At 37.4% G+C, this 23842-nt stretch overlaps 1 protein-coding gene across 3 annotated transcripts in view; it reads left to right on the top strand.

The window, feature by feature from the left end:
* LOC128029443 (leucine-rich repeat and fibronectin type III domain-containing protein 1-like protein) overlaps positions 1 to 20623 on the top strand; it is a 129353-nt gene extending 108730 nt beyond the window's left edge. For 2 of the 3 annotated variants that reach the window (XR_008187388.1, XR_008187387.1), the window contains 4 exons: positions 397 to 1016; positions 7797 to 7910; positions 8913 to 9231; positions 20213 to 20623. Coding sequence is in view for 1 of the 3 variants with exons in the window: in XM_052617231.1 (XP_052473191.1) it covers positions 397 to 1016; positions 7797 to 7864 (688 nt within the window). In the remaining 2 variants the exon portion in view is untranslated. Of the gene's footprint in view, positions 1 to 396; positions 1017 to 7796; positions 8403 to 8912; positions 9232 to 20212 lie in introns of those variants that run through there. The other variant, XM_052617231.1, reaches the window with a different exon arrangement.
* Positions 20624 to 23842: the final 3219 nt, after the last annotated feature.

Below are 23842 nucleotides of genomic sequence, written 5' to 3'. Positions count from 1 at the left end.
GTTAACACTCCACCCATAGACTTAATCACACCTTATTAATATTATACAGTTCAAGTAGAAATCAATAATGTATTGTGTATTGATTTTGACATTGGTTATGTTGATGGGGCCTTATAATAAAGAGTACAGTTTTGCTTGGCCTTTTTTTCATGATGGGAAATAGCTCTCTAATGACTACAGATTACACTGTAGTATGTTATATATTAAATTCATTAATCATAATGAACATGATGTGCATTATATTCATATTTATGATAAAATTAAATACATTTCTCTACAGTGATCATGTGGCCATAGATAATACATGCACATGCTCTCTGAGTGTAATCTTAATTATATTCATGTATTACCTGGGGAATACATGATAACATTCAACTCTGCCTGCCTGTCTTGCAGAATGATTCCCTCCACGAGTTATGACTTCCTGGTGCGAGACCTCGTATCCGGGCGTGAGTACGACCTGTGCGTTCTGGCCGTCTATGATGATGGCGTGACCTCGCTGACCACCACACGGCAGGTGGGCTGTGTCACATTTGTCACAGAGACAGAGTACAGCCAGTGCCAGTCACTCCGCAGCCATTTCCTGGGCGGAACCATGATCATCATCATCGGAGGAATCATCGTGGCCTCCGTCCTTGTTTTCATCATCATCCTCATGATCCGGTATAAAGTTTACAGCCATCAAGGGACAGATTCCGGAAAGGGAACACAAATGACAAATTTATGCTCACAAAGAAATGGAGGGCAAGCGGCAGGGCAGGTCCCGCACTCCAGCTCCAAAATCGTGGAAGGCCAAGAGGCTATAGGAGCGGGTTTAGGAGGGGCCGCCGCTAGTTTAAAAGACTCCACCGCCATGGTTCTGGTCACAGACTCTGAGACAACTGTGCAGATATCAGAGATGATCTCAGAGGACATAGTCTACCCCACACAAAAGAACCAACCCAGGACTTATATTGAGCTCAAGAGACAGCATTCTCTTTCCTCTAAAGAGGGTACAAGCACAGACACACCAAGAGGTATGTACACTGATTATTACTATCATTATTATTATTATTATTATTATTATTATTTCATTTGAAATAGGTTAAACAATGTATTGGAATATGGTTTTTACATTTATATTTAGTCATTTAGCAGATACTTTTATCCGAAGTGACTTACAAATGAGGACAATGGAAACTCAACAAAAAGAGCATAGGATGATATTTCAGTTTTTCCATTTCAAAATGTAACTTTTAATTTTATTGTTACTATAATTTATTTTAAATTGTTTGCGGAGTTTTTTGAGTACAAATTGTTTCTACTACATTGTTAAAGGAATAGTTTACCCCAAAATAAAAATTTGCTGACAATTTACTCACTCTAGGCCATAAAAGATGTAGATGAGATTGTATCCTCATCAGAATAGATTTGGAGAAATGTAGCATTACATCACTTGCTCACCAATGGATCCTGTGCAGTGAATAGATGCCATCAGAATTAGAGTCCAAACAACTAATTAATAATCCACAAGTAAATTTACAATAACATGTAAGAACCAAGTAAAAAAAAAAAAAAAAAAAAAAAAAAAAAAAGTTTCTTACAAGCATAGATCTTAATGATGGATGCTGTGTGGATCCAAGAAACAAGACAAAAAAATTGCCAATACATATTTTCTATATTTGATACAATCACATCAGCATGATGTAGTTCAGCACATCATACCAGCTTCTAAAATTCAAATCTGTATTCTCTGGCTGGCGCTGAGCCTGACACATGCATTATAACCAATCACACAAGATGCTGTTAAGCTTATGAATGCAATGATCAATCAGGGGTATTCAGATGAGTCATCACTAAAATGGCGGTGTTGTTTTTCACTCACCTACTGTTTAAATAACTATTTCTGGCGTATTATCTCGTTAGATACAAAAAAACTACAGATATGTGTATAAATGTGTAAGTAAGATATTCATTTCACAGTGTAAACAACTTCAATGATTTTAATGGGAGTTTTCAAGAGTGCTTGAACTCTAAACTGTGAAAATGTTCTTTGCTCTCTGTCCAATGAAAGTGTTATGATAAGTAGTTTTTATTCATATTTTGTTCATGTTAAATTCACATTAAATATAAAGTCAGTCCTATTAAAAATATGTTATGGCAAATACTTTGACCAACACCCACTATCAACTAGCATAATCAATAAAGGTGAGAATCATGATATTTTGTGATATAGTTAATGCATTTGGGAATGTTTAGAGAAAAAAAAAACGGCTCTATTTTGGCTGCTGTGTATCACAGGATGCCACCCCCCAACCTCCCCCCACGCCCACTTGTGCCCTCTCAAAAATAATGAATGCATGATGTCCCTGGTTGCACACATCAGGCTGCACTACCTCCAGTTTGTGTTGCAGGCAACCATCTCCCCTGTACACTTCAGCACACTAAAAGAGCGAGTTCTAAAAGAGCAAAGATGCCATTCCATCCCTGCGTTTCTGGATGCGGACGTTACCTGGCCACAGGTGACGGTCACGATCGCTGCCTCTCATGTCTGGGCATTAAGCATACTAAGGTAGCTTTCGTGGAAGAGTCAAGCTCCGATTGCTGGACAATTACCGTCTCTGAACTGTGGACCAAACTCCATTTCCTGCAAAGGGGTGGGGTACCTATGCCTATATCTAGGGTTCCCTCTGGCGGCAGCCGGGGTGGTGCTACTTCTGGCACTGGCTGGACTGGTCTTATGGTGATGGTGAGGAATTCCCCTCCGAGGAACCAACCACCAAGGGCTCCTCCTTCCGCCGGCACTTTACGGCCAGTGGGGCTACCGAGAAAACAGGCTGGACCCTCCTGTGGGAACCACTTGTATCTTTCAGTGCTCTCCCCGACGATCAGATGAAGATTGCTGCTTCGGAGGGTGAGCCAGACCTTTTTGGAGAGGATGACCCAGCAGCACTGCAGCCATCTGGATGATTGTTTTTCTTTCTGGAGGTGCATGATGAGCTCACTGGGTTGTGGATGGCACCTCACTGTCAGAAACTCTCCCAGTATATGAAAGTCCCTATAGTGGAGTGGTCGGTTGCAATGCAATTGTGCCAAATAACGCAGCCACCTGACGAGGCAAGATCTTCGCCTAGCAGTTATCTGCTGCACAGAAGTAAACTGAGGCCATGAAACACATGCAGCTGCTGCCTCCACTCAGCCACCTGCAGCAGCACATGATGACCATGCTTCGGACTGGCAATGAGATGACCGGACCGGGTCCCTCCATTCTCCATCACTGTCCCACCGCAGGTTCTTCGGTGGTTCCATTGGTGCCACTTGTACAGTTTCTGGGAGCCTGGCTAGCACTTCCCAGTCTGTCTTGTTGGCTCCGTCAGACCATCAGACTTGACTATGCAATCCAGTTTGCCCTCCCAAGTTCAGGGGCGTCCACTTTACTTCAGTGAAGGCAGCAGATGCAGAGTTCGCACTGGCAAAGGATGCAATAGAGCCGGTCCCTCCAACCGATATGAGGACAGGGTTTTACAGACCTTACTTCCTTGTTCCCAAGAAAGGTGGTGGGTTGACACCAATCTTGGATCTACGCATTTTGAACCAGGCCCTTCACAAGCTTTCTTTCATGATGACCACACAGAAGAGCATCTTTAGGTGTATCCATCCCCAAAATTAGAGCAAACGACCTGAAGGAGGTGTACTTCCATGTGTCGATCCTTCCATGCCACAGGCCATTCCAGAGCTTTGCATTCGAAGGACAGGAATATCAGTACAAGGTCCTGGTCTTCAGGTTGTCCCTGTCGCCACATGTCTTCATGAAAGTTGTGGAGGCAGCCCTTTTTTCCCTGAGAGAACAGGGCATTCGCATTCTCAACTAGAATCCTAGACGACTGGCTCATACTTGCTCAGTCTCAGGATTGCACAGTTGTGTGAACACAGGGACTTTGTGCTCTTGATCCTAAGCCATTTGGGCCATCAGGTCAACTGGGAAAAGAGTAATCTCTCCCTTATGCTGAAAATCTCTTTTCTCTGAATAGAATTGTACTCGGTCGAACAGACAGCATTGCTTACACAGGAACATGCTCAGTTGGTGTTTAACTGCTTATAATGCACATACTAGTCCACACGGACAACACTGTAACTGTTGTGGATATCCCCATTGCATGTCGCAACTCATCTGCACATACTAGTCCACACGGACAACACTGTAAGTGTTGTGTATATCCCCCATCGCATGTCGCAACTCGTCCGTCAACAACTCCTCTGGAGTCAGAAACATTGTGCCATTCAAATACCTGGTATGCACAACCGGGCAGCCGATGAGCTGTAATGAGCTGCGCTCCCGGGAGAATGGAGACTCCATCTCCAGGCAGTCCAGCTGATTTGGAGTCATTTCAGATCTGCTCAGGTAGACTTGTTTGCCTCTCCAGAAACCTCTCCCTGCCAGTTGTTTTACTTCCTGGCCACGGGAACACTCAGCATGGACTCACTGACACACAGCTGGCCGCAGGGCCTTTGCAAATTTGTGTTTCCCCAAGGGAGCATTCTTGCACTCACACTGGACGAGGACGAGGACGAGGAGCAGGTCCTGCTTGTGGTGCCTCACTGACCCACTCGGACTTGGTTCCCGAAAATAAAGATCCTTGTGACAGCCCTTCCTTGGCAGATTCTTCTGAGGAAAGATCCGCGTCCAGAGCTCTAGAAACTTCATGTCTGGTCCCCGGATGGGACGCGGAAATTGTAGGTGGCCTATCTCAAGAAGTAGTTGACACCATCACTTCGGCAAGAGCACCGTTTACAAGACACACTTTAAATGAAACCTGTTTGTTGAGTGGTGTTCTTCTCACCAAGCAGACTCTCATAAATGTCCGATCAGAGTTGTGCTGTCCTTTCTGCAGCAGGGGTTGGAGCGAAGGCTGTCTCCCTCCACCCTTAAAGTCTACGTGGCTGCAATTGCTGCCAAGCTTGACTCTGTGGAAGGGAAGTCGATGGGGAAGCTTGATCTGATCATCAGGTACCTTAGGTGGGCGAGAAGACTATATCCTCCACAGCCCCCTTTATACCTTCCTAGCACTTTTCTGTAGTGCTCAGATCATTGAGCCTTGTCAGACAGTCGAGCTAACATTTATGTTAATAAAAATTCTGCTCCTGTGTGCATTGGCCTCCATCAAGAGGATAGGGGACCTGTACACATTTTCGGTCAATGATTCATGCCTAGGGTTTGGCCCATCTGATCCCCAGGTAATCCTGAGGCCCATGCCTGGCTATGTGCCCATGGTTCCCACTACTCACTTCAGGGATTAAGTGATGAACCTGAAAGCACTTCCCCCAGAGGAGCAGACCCAGTTTTAGATTTGCTTTGTCCCGTCTGGGCATTGAGATGCTATGTAGACAGGACACAAAGCTTCCGTACCTCAGACCAGCTCTTTGTCTGTCATGGAGGCCAGCAGAAAGGGAATGTCATCTCTAAGAAGAGGATGGCCCAATGGATAGTTGCTCATTCAGGTGTCAAGCTCACTCTACTAGAAGTGTTGCATCCTCCTCAGCAGCCAGACGTTCCTGTCCCAAGTGGTACATGTACATTTTTCATGTGTTATCCACAGGACACTGGAAGGGGCAGTACCTGTGGTCCTTTGGTAGGGATCCCAATTTGTCAGTCATCCAACATGGATGAATGAACAACGGAAAGGGAACATCTCAGTTATGTATCCCAATGCTTCGTTCCCTCCTTCAGTGAACGAAGACATCACGTCCCATTGCCAGAGCTTCTGTATCACTGCTGAGAGGCCGGGTCACTGGATCGGCACCTTAATGAAAATTTGAATATGCAATGCTCCTGCTGCCTTCTTATACTCACGCTGTGATCAGCAGCAGTTGGATACAATAATTGCATGCCAATGTGGATTGGCTCGTTTAGTTTACACTCGATGTGGATTGGTCTCTCTAAGCAAGATCCCAATTTGTCGGTCATCCGACATGATGTCTCTATTCCCTCCTTCAGGGAACGAGGGTTACAATACATAACCAAGAAATTGTTCTCTCACATCAAAAACCACCAACATATTAGTTTAGAACAGTTTTGGACTGTCTTTTGGACTGTCACTTGTAAATGGAGCTTGATCTGTGCATATTTCTCTACTGAATCAGATGAGACAACTTTTTCACTGGAGAAATACATATTTTGGAGTATGGACTTGTATTATAGCTGATAGCAACAGTTTGAAAAAAAAAATGTCTTGTTGGATTAGTTTCTTATAAACACAGCTTTTAGATTCACAAGATGTTCATTGATGTACTGGAGTCATAGGTGAACTATAACTAGAAATTATGTAATATCTTTTGTAAAATACAGCTAAAAGATAAAAATAAAATGTTAAGCAAGTACAATAAATAATGTGTCATTAAAATCAAAGGCAAATCACTTTTAGGATTTAAAATGCTTAAGGTTGCTTGCATGCAATTGCACATTCAGATAACCTTTTGACAGTAGGCATTTAACAATGCCTGGACAGTTTACAACTGCTCCGAGCACATCTATATAGACTATTGTAATTGCCAGAAATTGAGCTATTCACCTTATTCAATAGGCCATTTCCAGGTATTCCTTAAAGAGTTTTCCTTTGTTGAATTTGGATTTATGGGTCCAATCAGGTAATTGCAGTTTCTAGATGAATGCTCATGGAATTCAAGGGGACCTCATCCTTAAATCACTAAATAGAAGTCCATTCAGTCAAGAGCTGGTGATGCAGAAAAGTGAACTTCCATGGTTCTCCTGATCCCGTCAGTCACCCCAGTACTAAAGGCAGTGAATTAAAAGTAATAATTAGCCAAGTAAGTTAGCACAGAATGAAATAGCATTGTCTGAAGGAGCATGATGACTCAGACAGACACCTTTTTTTTTTTCAGGAATAGTACCTGAAATCGTGTTTTTTTTTTTTTTTTTTTTAGCAAATGGTTGGTGAAAAGAGACTTAATCTTCATAAAATTTTCACTGGCAACTTCAGTATATGATACTAAAAATAAATGTAAATAAGACTGATCATGTTCCATTAAGTATATATGAAGTTTGAAGGATAAAATATGTTGGGACCAAAATGTTGGTTTTATATCTATAACATAACACACTTTCCATATTTTAATACATTTTTCATTATAATAACTTGGGTACTAAAAAAAGGAGAGAGAGAGAGAGAGAGAGAGAGATTTTGTTATTAATATTATATATAGCTGCAGTTTTCGGTAATCAAAATAAGTTCTTTAAAATGTATATGCGATAATACTTCCCACCAATACGCTGTCAATAAACAATATGTCGTCATAAGAAATGGCTTTATATTATACATCAGAGGAATCTCTGTATGGAAAAGTAGGATACATATATATATATATATATATATATATATATATATATATATATATATATATATATATAGCAAAAGGCTTCTTACCATCACAGAATGTGTTTTCCTTTGCCACTGCATAAGAGTCAGGATTACACAGCCCTCTGGAATACTTCATCGTGATTGGTCAATTGCAGCATTGTGGAGGGAAATTCTGCTGTATAATGACCATCATGCAGTATATTTGACTTTTGACCTTGTGTTGTGCAAGCTGTGCATGATCAGCTGATTATACATTATATCTTACTTATCTGTTTTGTGACACATTATACTCTTGTTTCCTAGCAGTTAAAATCAGTTACTGTAGCCGTTCTGCTGCCACAGACAGGCTGATGTCCTTCACCTCTGCCAGCACACTGTCCCCTGTGCTGTCACTAACACGGTCCTGCCCATCCCTCACTGCCATTTTTCTTTGTTCCCTAGACACAGCAAGCCCGCAGGTCAGCGACGAGAAGAGGGTTCAACGAGACTGGAGTGACTTTAAAATTTGATGACTCCTTCCGCTGTCCCACAAGAGACAGCTATCAGCCCTAAAGAGTAATGCCATCTTTTTATTCTTCTGAATTCCTCTATGTGGAATTTTAGATAGTTTATTTTGATAAGTTATAATTTTAAAACTTGTAATCAACCTAATTTATTTGTTTAATTGTTATCAAATATTTCCATGTGCTTTAGTATGTTGGTCAAGTCACACTTGTACTCTTAGTGGAGAAAGAAAAGAAAAAAGAAAAAGAAAAGACCTCATTTAGAAACCAATGTGAAGCACATTTTTATCAAAATAACTAAAAGCTGTTTCATCCTCAAATACTCTGCACATCTTGTTTGGATTCATGACTTTGATTTTCTTGCTGTTTGGCCCAAATTCCGTGACGCGGCCACGGATATTTCTCCAACGCAAGTCAATGACACTGACCTCTCGTGGTCCACACAAGGTCCACAATGTGTAAAGAAAATATTTTTTCTAAGAAAAGAGTTGCTGGTCCCCATTGACTTCTATAGTAATTTTCAGTGGGGTCCATAAACTGTTTAGTTGCCAGTATTTTTATATATATATATATATATATATATATATATATATATATATATATATATATATATTATGTTTGGCAAAAGAGAAAAAGAAAACAACAGAAGTTTGAAACAACTTTATGGTGAGTAAATTATATATATATCTGCTAATATTAATATCTGCAAGTATGCATTACTTTAACAGCTTTTTTTAAAGCATGTCTTTACTTAAAACAAAATAATATTTATATGAAAAAAGAAAGCAGCCTGAGATGAAAGAGTAAGACTGAGATGTTGTCCAACACAAAACAAATTATTTTTATTTATTTATTTATTTATTTATTTATTTATTTATTTATTTATTTATTACTACACTGTTACTGATGTAGTATGGGCGGTCCTGTCTGGTGCATATAACATCTGTTTCATCTCAGCTGTAGTGTGACAGATGCACTTGATCTCTATTCAGGTTTGTATTTGAGTTTTTTTGTTTATCATTACCCTCCCTCTCTTGTTTTCAACCCGTCCCAGAGCTGGCCAAGTCATCCGAATATGGGGAAGAATATGGAAAGATTCAACTGAACCCCTACTGAACTTTCTCCCCTGAGCATTCACTCCTCACACTGCATTCCAAGGACCATCCAGTCGTTTCCTACCGGCACAAATTAGAGGACACAATCCACTACTGCAACAAATGGAAACGGAGCACAATAATTGTTCTCCATTGCAGGCTTTTGGAACGTATTGCCTTTTACATCCACACAGCCGGGACTGTCTGTGTTTGCTGCCGAATACAGTATGCATTGTTTGCTGGACGGTCTGGGTTGAAAAACAACACCTCGCTTAAGGAGTGAGTATACAAATGCTCTTTTATATAGAGAACGCTCACTCTTGATGCTAATGCAAATAGAAACATTAAAAGAAGTTATATATATATATATATATATATATATATATATATATATATATATATATATATATATATATATATATATTTTTTTTTTTTTTTTTTTCTTAAACTTGAATGGGTATATCATTTTATAAATATTTTATCAAGATGCAATAAATCAAAATGCAGTCAGTTTTATTTTAATTCTTGTTACATCCTCTGTGTGTGTGTGTGTATGCACGTGCTTGTGTATACACCTACAGTATAGATCAATTAATTTCTAAATGTTTGAAAGTACAGTATTTTTGAAAATATTGAATCATTTAATATAATGAATAAATATGAATATATTGCACTTTAAAACATTAAAATGTAAGAAAAAATACTTTATCAGCTAAAATAATTCATTGCGCATTATTCTGTAATGACAATTAATCACACTCAACATAAAAATGTGACCACAAACATATTTTTACATTGAATCTACACATTAATAAATAACATATTTTAAATACATTTAATTACTTTTTCACTAAGTACTATAAAATAAGGCAAATATCTCCAATATTAAAACTGATGCCTCAATTATTATTATTATTATTATTATTATTATTATTATTATTATTATTATTATTGTTGTTGTTGTTGTTTTTGTTGTTAGTGTTTAATTTATTTTTAATCAATTTCTTTGGACAAATTGTGTACATATAGACATAAACATAAACGCAGTGTACATTTTTTTGTTGTGTTTTAATTACATTGTATCATAATATATTTTATGATTTATAATTATATTTAAATATATATGTATTCAGTTTTGTTGTTCACTTTGGTGACCAGAAACATTCTCAAACATTTATTTTATGAACAGTCAACAATGCATCAGATATTCCAAAATAAACCGGTTTGCTCTCTCATATGAGATGAGAATCAGTGATTAGTGAACACTTGGCTCTTCTGTTGACATCGCTGTGTCTGTCCTGAGGTTATCAGCTAATGTTTTGCAGCTCAGCTTCATGTATTAGACACTGTACTCACGATCACTCATGTGGAAATATAATTAACTTGGCTGTGTTACAAAATTAGTACCTTTACTAAGTATCACCTCAGACTGCAAACAAATGCCAACATAAGGTCGTAGTAAATGACAAGTATTTAAGTTTCCCTTGTTGGAGGCTAGACGTCAAGACGTCGAGTTTATAATGGATACATGCACAGTTTGCACTACAAGGTGAGTATATAGCATAGTTGTTGCACAGTGGACTGTATTCAAGCTCAGAAATGGCGACAGTCTCATGAATAATTGATCCTGATATATATATATATCAGTGTTCAACCCGGTTATATATTGTCAGTGGTTTTAACTGTTGCAAAAATTTCTCTCTCAATGCCTTGTACATCAGAAAAGAGGGCTGACAGAGCATGTCAAAGAAATGAACAGGATGTTGCAGGCAAACCAGTGCACTAGGGAATGTAATGCACTTAGACATCGTATAGTACATGTAGCATGGACATGAAGATACATAAGTCCCCAAAGGTACATTCGTGACTTTATTTGTTGTCAGAGAATAAACAGCCCTCAAAAACTTAAGCAGTCAAATAAGTTGCAACTCGCTTGATGAAATATTGATCTAGTTTGTGTGTGACCAGGGTGTCTGTGACCCCAAAAAGGTTTTTGATACTGACGTCATGCGCAGTCAGTGGAAGTCAGTTTAAAAGGAGCTGGCAAGGAAAAATTGACACGCCAGTGATTGTTGCTTCACATGGCTATTGATCCCAAAATCAAAGCTTCTGCTTTACATGACTTTGAGAAATGAGAGCAGTTAAAAGTTTGACAGGGCAAAGTGAAATGCAAAGCTAAGATGGATTGAGTGGTTTGTTCTCCTGTTTCAAAGCTTGAAGCTGTGAAAAAAAATCCAGCTGTCAGGTGTCATCCTGAGATTTGCTTCTGTGATACAAAGCAAATGTAAGCTGACCATAGGAAAACATATAGATCATATAGATCATCAGGCCGCTTTCAGCAGTAGCTGAATAAAAAAAAATTAAAAATAAAACATAAATCAATCAATCAATCAGGATTTTAACAAAAATATTTAAGAGACAATTGTTTTTTTTTTATTTATTTTTTTTTTAAATAGACTCATTTTCCACCTCCCCTAGAGTTAAATTGTTGAGTTTTGCCTTTTTTGAATCCTTTCAGCTGAACTTCGGGTATGGCTGTACCTCTTTTAGCTTAGCATAGATCACTGAATCTGATTAAACCGTTAGCATCTCACTCAAAAATGACCAAATAGTTTCTATATTTTTCGTATTTAAAACTCAAGGAATACGAATCAAGGAACTTTGCTGCCGAACCATGGGTGCAGCATGCACAGTGATATTATACAGCACCTAAAAACAGTCCCCAGCAACTCTTCTATTGCTGCAACTAAACAAACTAGCTGGAGATTTTTTTTAGGCGCTGCATAATATCATTGTGCCTGCTGTACCCATGGTACGCCAAGAAATTTCTTTGATTATCACCCTGGAACAAGAGTATAGTTCCTAGGCATATCGGCCTAGAAAAAAGCAACTTTTAATTTTCCATTGGCCGTATTACACAATGTTACTACAGAAGAGTCAAGTTTTAAATAGGAATTTTTTTTTAGAAACTCTCTGGTCATTTTTGAGCAAAATTCGAATGGTTATAAAATGTATTGTATTTATATTAAAACAGAAAACCGTTTTAATTTTAAATAACAATAATAAAAAAAAAAAAAAAAAAAAAAAAAAAAATCTAAATTCTTTGCTGTATTTCTGGTCAAATATATACAGCCTTGTTGAACATAAGATATTTCTTATATAAAAAAAAAAAACATGAAATAATAATACAAATTAAATATTTTATTCAAAATTTAAATTTAAATAATTAATGACTTACGATGCTGTGAGCAATAAGGCTGGAGGTGATTACACCTCCATAGATCGAATAGATTGGTTTCTCGGTGCGGAGCGTGGCTCACAACCAGGTTCTACTCTGGTTCCTTTCTTCCCAGAGGTTGGCCATGGATGGCCACTTTTACAACCAGAAGCCACTCATCTCCTTCTTCTGTCCTCACTACCCTCGATGGCGGGGTGGCTAGGGAGTGAGTCGGCATTCCCCATGTGGAGAGGGGGTTTGCGGTGCACCTGTGACTGCAAAATGCCGCCACTTGGAGGAATTGTCTGTGTCTCCCGTACAAAGCCTGTAAACTGTCGGCAGCTCTCGCAGCCAAAGCTTGTAGTGTTACGACCCAAGCCGCCTTCAGCCTGCATGTCATGGCTGTCCTGCAATTTGCCAAGGCTTTGACAAATGCACAAGGGTAGTAGCGACCCAAGGTTGATGCAGCTGCTACACATTGAGACTGACTTCGCCGTCTGGGCAATGAAAGTCATGTTGCAGTCCCTCAGGAAGGCGATGTCCACTCTGGTGGTCCAGGAGCGCCATCTCTGGCTCAGCCTGGTTGAGAGAAGAGACGTTGACAAAGTGTGCTTTTTTGATGTTTCCATCTCCCAGACTGGACTGTACGGCAACGCTGCAAAAGCAGACTGAGGCCATCCAGCATATCTTGCTCTGACATGATCCTCCAGATGATATCTCCAAGCATAGGTTCGTCCATTGGATGGTGGGTGCCATTGCCTTGGTGTAACAATCCCAAGCGGTTGAAAGCCCACTCCACTCTGAATGTTGCATCCACCTTGGTGCTGGCGCATGGTGCCTCCCTGGTGGACATTTGTCGAGCTGTGGGCTGGGTGACATCTAACACCTGGTTTCTTTCTGTGTTTTGAGTAACAGGTAATTGGCGGGAAGAACTGGCTCATGTCTCGCTTGCTGCATCATTCTTCCTCACATCTTCTTCTCCCAGTAGAGTTCCCTGGTTGGCAAAACTGGGTTGAACATCCTCCAGCACCCCTTGCAGTCAGACTTGGCGGAGGCAATTTTTCCCTCTCGTTAAACCTGTGTCCTCCCATCTTTTCTGGCAGTTTCCCCATCCCTACTCTAATGTAGAACCTGCAATATACTCACCATTTGGCCCCCTTCGGTACCAAGGTCAGTGAATTTGCAAAAATTCAACATTTGCAGCACCACAGGGTTGTGATGGTCTTTAGGTTGTGGAGTTTTCCATAGACCTCTAATATCGTCACGACATAACTCATAGTGACCAACAGATGGGGAACATATCAATAATCTACAACAACAGAAATAACCAAGAGCAGCAGCAATTCAGCAGCATAACAGAGATCTATTCTGCACAGACCAAATACAACAACATTGCCATATCCATTACCATGCTAAAATCTTCAGAGAGTCGTCTCGATTGAATTAAACCATATATGGAAAGTGTGGGACATATAAGGTGTTGTATTTTTTTTATTTTTATGTTATATAGTTGTGTACATTAATAAATGCAAGGAAATTACCATTTTAGTAACAATATAGAATTAAAATATACATATTTTTATAGCCGCTAATCGCACTCCTACCCAGTGGTGGTAAGTAACGAAGTAAAAATACTTTACTACTTTACTTAAGTATTTTTTTTTTCGGGGATCTGTCCTTTACTTGAGTATGTTTTATTTGCATCTTCTTTCATTCTTACTCCACTACTTTATTAAAGACAAGAAACATTGCATTTCACAATGTCACAACGCAGGTGAAAGCCAATGAACACTCAATTTTACTGCAATAAAACCTGTCTGTGGCGAGTGGGGCGGGGTGTAGTGATTGGAGATGAGCTACACCTGCGCCCCACCGCCAGTATCGAGTCCCACGTAGGAGATGGAAGGATATAAAACTGGAGCGACTATAGTGAAGGACGAGAGAGGACCAGGACTGGGACATTATTTTATGTTTTGGTTTTTATTTGCGCGCACCAGTCGTCCGCGAGGGGCTGGTGCGCCATTTTGTATTTATTTTGAATATTAAAATGTTTGATTGTGCGCCGGTTCCCGCCTCCTTCTTCCCGATGAGTATGGAGAACGTATCGTTACACTGTCATAAAGATTCTTGAACCTTTTTATAGCAAGCACATCAATGCAGGAGAGGGGTCTCTGCTCAGGATGGAGATGAAGATTGCAAAATAAAAGCTTGAGTTTTGGTCTATCCTCATAATTGTATGGATTTTGAAAATTTGGATTACAGCGCACACATATATATATATATATATATAATATTAATTTATTTATTCGCGTGTTTTTCTGTATTATATTTTATGGTTCTGTTGTCAGTCACTAGTCATGTTACATGCTGTGCCGAGGCTTTGGAACATGTGTCAAGAAATCTTGGCAGCTTTTGAGTAAAGCACATATCGAGGCTTGTATCACTTTAGAGCAATGATGTAACTGATGATGTTCCAAAGCCTTGCTTGGCCAGACTGGTTCAAGAAGCGATTCAGATCTTGTAAATTCACAGTCCTGCTAAAATAAACCAATTTTTATTTTTATTTTTAACAATATTGGCCCTCCTGCCTATCATGAGCAAATACATTGATTTAAACACATTTGATAGCCCCATTAATTTCAAGCTGATACGTTTACTTCATATTATGTTATACAATCATTATGACATATACATTATATTCATATAGATAGATTTAGTCTATGTGGATTTTTCTTTTCATTCTCCGTTATTTCTATTATTATTGCCTTTTTTCTTGTGCAAAACAGTGTAATCAGATCACATCAGGTCATCTGTAATGTATCTGCTTGTTTTATATTCTTTGGCCACCAAGTGGTATTGTGAGAAAATGAGGCCTCAACAAATGAATTCTTTGTGAGCCACTTGGATTAAAAGCTTCAATGCTTCATAAGGCTTCATCTCGCCATCACTATCAGTCACATGTTGGGGGAAACAGCTTGTGTGCCCCATAGAAAACAAAGTAAATATTACACGATTAAGTATTGATTAAACTATTGCAGAAATGTTATTAATTTTAAGGATTTAAAGTGTAGATGTCATGGTACGCATGCATGAGGCACAAAGAAATGTAAACAGTCTTTAATCCAAGGAACACAGGGGAAATCCACACAATGTGAGCTGGAGCAAACACATGTACACGAGTAGACCCGACAAAGGAGAAGTGCACAGTCAAGAACTTAGAAACACAGGAGCAGAGAATGACTAATTAACTAAACGAGAACGGGAACATGACCAAACAAGAGAACACAGTAACAGAAACGGGCAAAACACAACAAAACAGGTCCATGATCCTGTCTTGTTTAACATGGTAGTATTTGAAACGAGTTGGCAGCAGAAATCACTCAGAACATAATGAAATGTTATAATTTCAGTAAACTTTATTTAATAATGCAACTGAAAACATTATGCTATTGTTATGAAAACTGAATACGATATACAACATGAAATGTTAATGCCGCAATTTCAATATTCATAAGGATTCATTTGTAAGTCTGTAAACTTGTTCACATGTAAATAATTCATGTTTTAGGTATTCTCAAAACCTCAGATTTGTTTGTTAAAATGCTGTAAATTCATCCGTATGATTAGATGCTCTAAAATGTGAGTATTGTACGTTTTAGTGTCTATGTATGTTTTGTTTAACCACATTTTACTTAAAATATATACAAATTCTCATGACTTTTCATTGATACATCATATACTTGACAATGCAATTTAATATCACTGAGACCGTTTTTATTTGCTAAAATGTCACTTTTGGAAAATGGAAAAGGCACTTGTTTCATTATATCTCATTTATTGGTTCCATTTAATTCTTCATCCAGACATTTTGAAAGAGTAAAGTGACAGTGAAGAATTTCACTCTGTTTTCAGTAGAGCAAAGATGACTTTTTGGCTCTATTAAACGATGACTGAGCTTTCCAACATTGTTGGAACTTTGACATTCTTCTCTCAGTGGTACACCAAAGTTGTTATTATTTTAAAAATACTCCAAGTGATCTGCAATTACACAGTATTTTAGTTGTTGGCACCCCTTCGCCTCACTTAGCATTGCGTTTTGACTTGTCAAGCCTCATTTCTTCGCCAATTAAAAAATCATTACATGACTAATCACTTCTCCATGCTGATGACACAGCGATGAGCTCACTGAATACATTTAGCCACCTCAGACGCTCGTGCAGGTTGTTCGTTTTGATTGCTTATTTGCCATTTAATCACAGGAATGCATTAACAGGAATGGTTTAAAATGTTGATACTTAATGATTAATTATATAAGGATGATAAATGCACTAAACTCAGATTTGTTTAGACCGTTTAGCTCAAGACGCAGACCTTGAAATGTCCTTTACCAGTTTTGGCTTGGAACTGGAAAATTTGTGCATCCGATTTCTTACAAAAAAAAAAAAAAAAAAAACAAACCTGGCAGATACTGATAACTTGAAAAGTATACTTCATAGACAACAACATATTTTTTTTCTGCTTCATTAATGAGTTGTTCTTGATTGTTGTTGTTATCTGTGAGTGTTGTGTTGAAAGAGTCGATGCTATCTAGCCGGTGCCATCTCACCCAGAGGCAATGTTTGTTTGATACCTTAATTCTTTGTTCCACCTTCCACCTCTTTGAGATAAGTACTCTCTAATTAGTAATTACCACAATACTGTTAATCACATAGTACATCTGCGCTCTTCGAAATGAATGGTTCAGGCTGGTTTTGTTGCTAATGTTTTGTTTCTTGGAAACCCGTTAGGTGCGCTTTCAGGCAAATTGAATTTGGGAATGAAACACCCCACAAATTAACCCTTTCCTTGAGATGAAATGCTTCCCTAACAGGGTCAGATAAAATGTGAATTTGTTTACTGCTTAGATTAACCAGATGGATTTCAGTGGTCGCCCACATTGACTTCTCCAAATGTGTCTTGTTTTCTTCGGGGGTGTTCAAGATGCTGGTCATATAATTAGAATATGCTCAAAAAGTTTATTTATTTCACTAATTCCATTTAAAAAGTTAAACTTGTATATTATATTAATTCATTACACACATACTGATATATTTTATAGATCTTTATTACTAGTTTTATCATTTAAAAATTACATAAAAAAAGATTATGTAGTGCACAATGAATACGTGCATACATAGTGGAAGCCGTGGCCTAATGGTTAGAGAGACGGACTTTGAATCGAAGGGCTGTGAGTTCGAGTCTCGGGCCGACAGGAAGTGTAGGTGGGGGGAGTGCATGTACAGTGCTCTCTCCACCTTCAATACCACGACTTGTATGTCCTTGAGCAATGCACTGAACCCCGAACGCTGCAGCATAAATGGCTGCCCACTGTTTCGGGTGTGTTCACAGTGTGTGTGTGTTCATGGTGTGTGTGTTTGTGCACTTTGGATGGGTTTAAAAGCAGAGCACGAATTCTGAGAATGGGTCGCCATACTTGGCTGTATGTCACGTCACTTTCTCTTTCACATGTTTTACCATGCACAATTACGTTAAATATGTCGACACTATAAAGTGATTCCAGTTTCTTTGTTTTGAAAAGTTTGTTGCTGTCATTCCCCAGTGCATCATTTGCATGACAGACTGCTGTTTTACAGTATTAAAAGGACTTCTTTCATTTATGCATGGCTGCCATTCATCATTTGCCCCTGGGTTTGCACAAAATCCATTGAAAGTCTCCTTTATGTGATATCTAATGGTCATGCAGGATTTTATTGCATAATCTATAGTGCTGACGAGAAACAAGGTGTGGTGATATAACTCATAATGAAACCATAATGGCAAGCAAACAAAGTAATAAGATTCTCTCAGTGCTGAAAGCTGTCCTCGGTTTCTGATACCGAAGATTGGATGTGTTTACGCTTAAGATTTCATCTAGAACTTTAGTGTGGTACTTCAATGCAATTTATGCATGAAATAGTCTTGCAAAAGTCTTCTCAATTGGCTGATTAAAATGTATTGCACTGCTAATAGAAAAAAACTGATTATTTTCTATAGATTCATTTAGTTTTTATGTATTTTTTTTTACATATTTAACATAAGTCAAATTACAAACAAATTATATATAAATATATATAATTGTGAATTATTATTATTATTAATACAATATAAAACTTTTTTTTTATTTACATTTATTTTAAATGTTATTTATTCATGTAAAGCAAAAAATAAATAAACTCCACTCTTCTCGATATATTTATTTATTTTATATATATTTTTAATTGTTTATTATAGTATAAATTACTATTATTATTATTATTATTATTATTATTATTATTATTATTATTATTTTATTAAATTTAATTAACATTTTATTTATTTATTTATTCATTTATTTTATTAAATAGGTGAAGCTTCAGGGCAAATGAAAATGATATTAACAAATCCTGACTTCATTTTCATGAATTATACACAGATTTCAGGGTGAATGTTAGCATAGCGGAGAGATCAGGATTTTATGACACAGTGGGATTGTAGTTTGAAGTATATTTATCTTTACTTGAAATAGTCCTCTCTCTGGAACAATAGGCATATATTTTATTTTTGTAATAATGCACATATATCTCAAGGAGTCTATGTAAATAGTCACATTTAAAATTGAAAATGTTATTATTTTTTTCACCTAACAAGATTAAACACTGGAACGGCTCGTCTGTTCATGCATACAAGAGGAGAAAACGGCTAAGATTAAAACAAGCAGGATCAGAAACTTCATTTAAAATGCAAATGCCCGGAGCTGTTGATCTTAGCTGTGTTTGGATGATCCTGGTTGTGTGTTCAGTCCACTGTCACGTCTACGCCGTCATCTAGAGCCGCGAGGCTCCAGACAAATCCATCTCGGAGCCCACATGCGGTGTGAAACATCCAGTATCTGTCTCAGCGCTTGGCTGGAACATATGGCCGCTCTAGAGGCCAAATCCATGGCCATGTTTTTTCTTTTGTCAGGACTGAAGCATATTTACATCAATATTGATGGATGTTCATTTAGTTTTTGATTCGAGACTGATTTGTGGTGTTTGAAACAGATCATAGATGGAGGTCTTCGTCCAGGTATCGAAGGTGGTCTCTGAAAACGCATTGTCTAATGGCAGCAGAATAGGTACGAGGTCGAGTCACTGGCAGACATGTCATCTAGTCCCGGCTGCTTTCATGGTCTCTCAAGCTTTCCAGAGCTTGGCGGCACCATTTGCTGCTCCTGCCAACAAATTAACATTTATATCAGCTGTTCTCCCATTCAAAGGGTCCAGACGCCCAAAGAGAACACCATCATAGATTTGAGAGGATGCCAGCACGGCTGTTCATTGCATTTGTTCCTTTATTCATGTTAGATCAATGTAATGTTAGATGTCACAATCAACACTTATGAAAGCCAATTTCACCCATTCCCTCTGGTCTATGAAAACTACTAGCTGTAAAGGAATGTGCCAGGTTAGTGTAAGGTAAACTCAATCCAAAGCATTTGTGGCATAATGTTGACCACTGCATAATCCATAATGTAGTTGTGGAATAATTGTTAAAATACAAGAATAGTCATGTGTATATAAATATATATATATATATATATATATATATATATATATATATATATACACACACACACATACACACACACACACACGATTTTACAAAAGCACAACCAAACTATTGGTTCAAAAATTTGGGGTCAGTAAAAGTTTCTTCTTCTTCTTCTTCTTCTTCTTCTTCTTCTTCTTCTTCTTCTTCTCAGCTAAATTGAAAATAAGTATTTGACATTAAAGCACATATTTTATACAAGATTTTCAAATAAATGTACATTTTATTTCCAAATTCGCTCTAGTAGTCAGTATACCACAAACACTGTCATTAAAGCTTACATTGTATTGTACTGGATCATTCTTCTATATTATATGCTAGCTGACCTGCAAGCAGTTCTTCTGTGACTAGGAAGGGCCTGCAATCTTTTCTTATCTATTCAGAAGCATCACACATTCTGCAAAAGAGTCTGATTTTCTCTCTTGTTTTCTCTAGATACTCATCATCCTCCAGCCATTCAGTCAGGCAAACTGCACCAGTGAGAGGAAACTCAGATGGGACAAAGTAAACAGTATGTCTGTGCTTTCTGCACTTTCATCAATCTGTGATTATGCATCTCCTCTGACTATACATTGTCAGTCTTGACCCTCTCGTCCAGTGAGAACTCAAACCTAAAGGACCCAAAGCAACAAACAGACGGCAAAAGCAGCAGCAGCAACAGTCCTGATTGGGAGCACAAGTATACTGTACCTGTTATTTTGAGTTGTTTGGTCACTTTTTATTTTGCCATGTTCTTTTGTAACTGTACATAAATGAATTTAAGATCTTATAGTTTTGTACATGTAATTTTTATGGTGTGGGATTTTTTTAATAAAATAAAAGACTGGCTAAATTATAATGTGCTTGGTTTTAGCATATATATAATCATAAAGTTAGCTAATATTAATTATTTTAGGCAGAAGCTCATTAAAGCAATTATTACAAGTGTGATCGTAATGATTACAGTATAGATAGATGTTGGCAGCTGTGCATGTTGATTCAAGCTGATGTCATCTGGGGTCCTTGCAGGGGTCAGCATCATCTCTTCAAAGGTGTTGGGTCATCTGAATTCTTTCTACACTCCACGCTGGAGCTGGAGCTGGAGCTGTAAGGAAGAAAGGCAGTGGGAAATATTTAGCTTAGCTGCTGTTTATAATGTTTCATGCAACAAAAAAATAAAAATAAATAAATAAATACAAATACAAAAATAAATCAATGAATAAATAAAAATAAATAAATAATGTATGTGACTTTCTGGTCAAACTGGGGACATTGGTATGAGATTAATTCTGTGAATCCTTATTAGATATTAACACACAGATATATGATTAATATATAACATTATATATTTCATAATATGATATATAATAATATATTATATGGTGAATTAAAAAAAAAAAAAAAAAAAAAAAAAAATATATATATATATATATATATATATATATATATATATATATATATATATATATATTACTTTTACTAATTTATCAAATTACTTTTGATATTTACATATCTACATATTTTATTTTTATTATATATTTTAAAAATAGATATGGTATTTTTGTACTATATTTCAATATTCAATACAAATAAAACATTTGTAAATATTTGTTCCGATTTAAATATATGCATTTATTTTGTGTTTATTAGCTATTATGTCATACAATATATCATACAATAAAAATAAAATATGAAAATCAAAATTTATTTTGTTGATGTCTAAGTATATTCATATAAGATTCTAGTCTTCATATCATTACATGTGTGTGTGTGTGTGTGTGTGTGTGCGTGTCTGTATTATTAAAATAATTGTATTAAATAAAAATATTGTAAAATAAAAAATAAACCTCTTTACATATATAATGTAAATATATAATGAATATATCAAATTATGTTTTATATTATAGTATATAGTATATATTTACATGCATCTAGATATAAATTTTTTATGCATTTTATATATTAATATATTAATATACAAATATAACATTAAAATAGATATTCTTTTTTATATACTTTAACATCTGAATACACAGTTGCTTTTGAATTATTGTCAAAGGAGAAATGAAAAAGTGTGCAGGTGGAAGTGTCAAGCTTGCCCTACTTCTAAGGTTCTTCCATTGGGTTTCAAAAATGTTAGTCACTATTAGTCACTTTCTCCTAAACACAGCATTTTTTTCTCTCTGCACCTGCGGTGATGTCATAAGGTGGGCCCCTCCCACAGGACTGTTTCCTTTCCCAAGTGTCTTTTTTTTTAATACATCTAATGGGAAACATGAGAAAAGTGAAATTCCATCTTGCTACAGTAAAGGCTGTCTAGGTTGTACATATTCTGGAATCCACGGCAGCTTTCGACGGTTAAAAAGCAAATATTGGCCAAGTCCTGACAATTCGTTTCATTCAGCGTCACGTTTCGGGACGTGGAAATGTCGCCACAATAACAGACTCTCGGACATATTTTAAATATACTATTCAGCAAAATTGTAATATTTCACATACTTTTGAAACTCCAGCGTTAAGTTGATTCTGATAAGCGCTCATCGTCACAGTAGTAAACATTATGGCTTTCTTCTTTCGTGAGTGTTTTTGGCACCGCGGCATTTTTGTTTCCAGGCAGAACATTAAAGAACGCGACACAAAAATCTCCCGGAAATCCTGTAGAATTCAACCAATCTGATGACGACTTTGACACTCCTAGTGTGTTTCCACTTTTTTGTCCCATATGCATCAGACGTTTAGCCAACGGTCTGTGGGCGTGACGTCTGAGGCTGAGACTAGGTTGTACAAAATCTTTTGTATCCTTTAACGCCCGCCATCAACAAGAGTGCTGCATTCATTACACAATCAGTTTCCCTTAACTCAGACATAGACATTTTAGTTTTACAAGTCGATTCTTTCTTCTGACAAAACATGCACCTTAGAGTTCAGACCCATCTTTTTTTAGTCTAGCTGGTCAATGGTCAACCTTATGCACCCCTGTCTCCATGCCTCTGGAAATCTCCCTCCGGTTTGGATTTCTCTGTAAAGAATCTAGAGACATGTAATGTCACAACCTACTCAAAGGTGTTTCTGCAAAGCATCCTCACACTCCTACACCGCACAGTCACTCAGGGGAAACCTCACTTTGTCAAACCATATGGCCAATTTCCAGGGCAATGTTTCCAGCCCCGGTCACAGATTAAACTCCACAGCCAATGAATGTAAAAATCTGTATTAGTCAACAACTGCATCTAATCCGTGTCCAGGAGACATTACACTGAGGAATTATTTTTTGTTCCTTACAGAAAATGGCCATGATAAACTATTTGTTTATTTCATAGCGGTCAAGTCAATGGCTCAGTTCCAAAACCTACTGAGCCGCCTAGTTGTCTGCCAGTAGATAGGCTGCTGTGTCAGGCAATTACCACTCTTCTTCAATAAGTATCCTAGACTGGCACACTAGCATACATATATCTTATTATCTATGCCAAAAATGGGAAGAATAGTTAGTGTTGATGAGATATTCTATGAGATTTTTTATTTATGTTTTTATTTCACATCATTGAAAGAAACACTAGATTATCTCATTTGCAGGATACAGGCCTTACAATTTTAGTGAACGAAGAAATCATAGTGATAAAAGATGGCATGTCCAGTTTCAACAACAGCATCATAAGTATAGTGAATTAAAAAAAAAAAAGAAAAAGAGAGAGAGAGGGAGATATTTGTGTGGGTTGTGTATTATTATGCTTATTAGGGCATCATGCTCTGCTTTGTGACTGACAAGTTGACCATTAGCTACATTCCAACGTCACTTTCCATTAAAATCAAGTCACTCCGATGTGGTTACTGCATGAAGAGTTTCATATCACTTACTTTATCTAGGTCAGGGGTTTTTAAAGTGTGGAAGACGTGCCCCACACAATACAGAATTATTGAGTTTAATTATTATATGTATTTCTTTTTAATCATATTTAAATATTTTATTTAAGCAATACTAAAAAATAATAAGTCAAAAATATAAGAAACATTGTTTTCACCCAGAAGGCCATAGCTGTGAATTCGCTGCGGTTTGGCAAGCCAGCCAATAAAGGTGCACTGTATGCC

This window comes from Carassius gibelio, chromosome A15 (assembly GCF_023724105.1).
Source record: "Carassius gibelio isolate Cgi1373 ecotype wild population from Czech Republic chromosome A15, carGib1.2-hapl.c, whole genome shotgun sequence".
NCBI lineage: Eukaryota > Metazoa > Chordata > Actinopteri > Cypriniformes > Cyprinidae > Carassius > Carassius gibelio.
The sequence above is the reverse complement of the archived record's forward strand: the minus strand, read 5'-3'. Positions and strand labels throughout refer to the sequence as shown.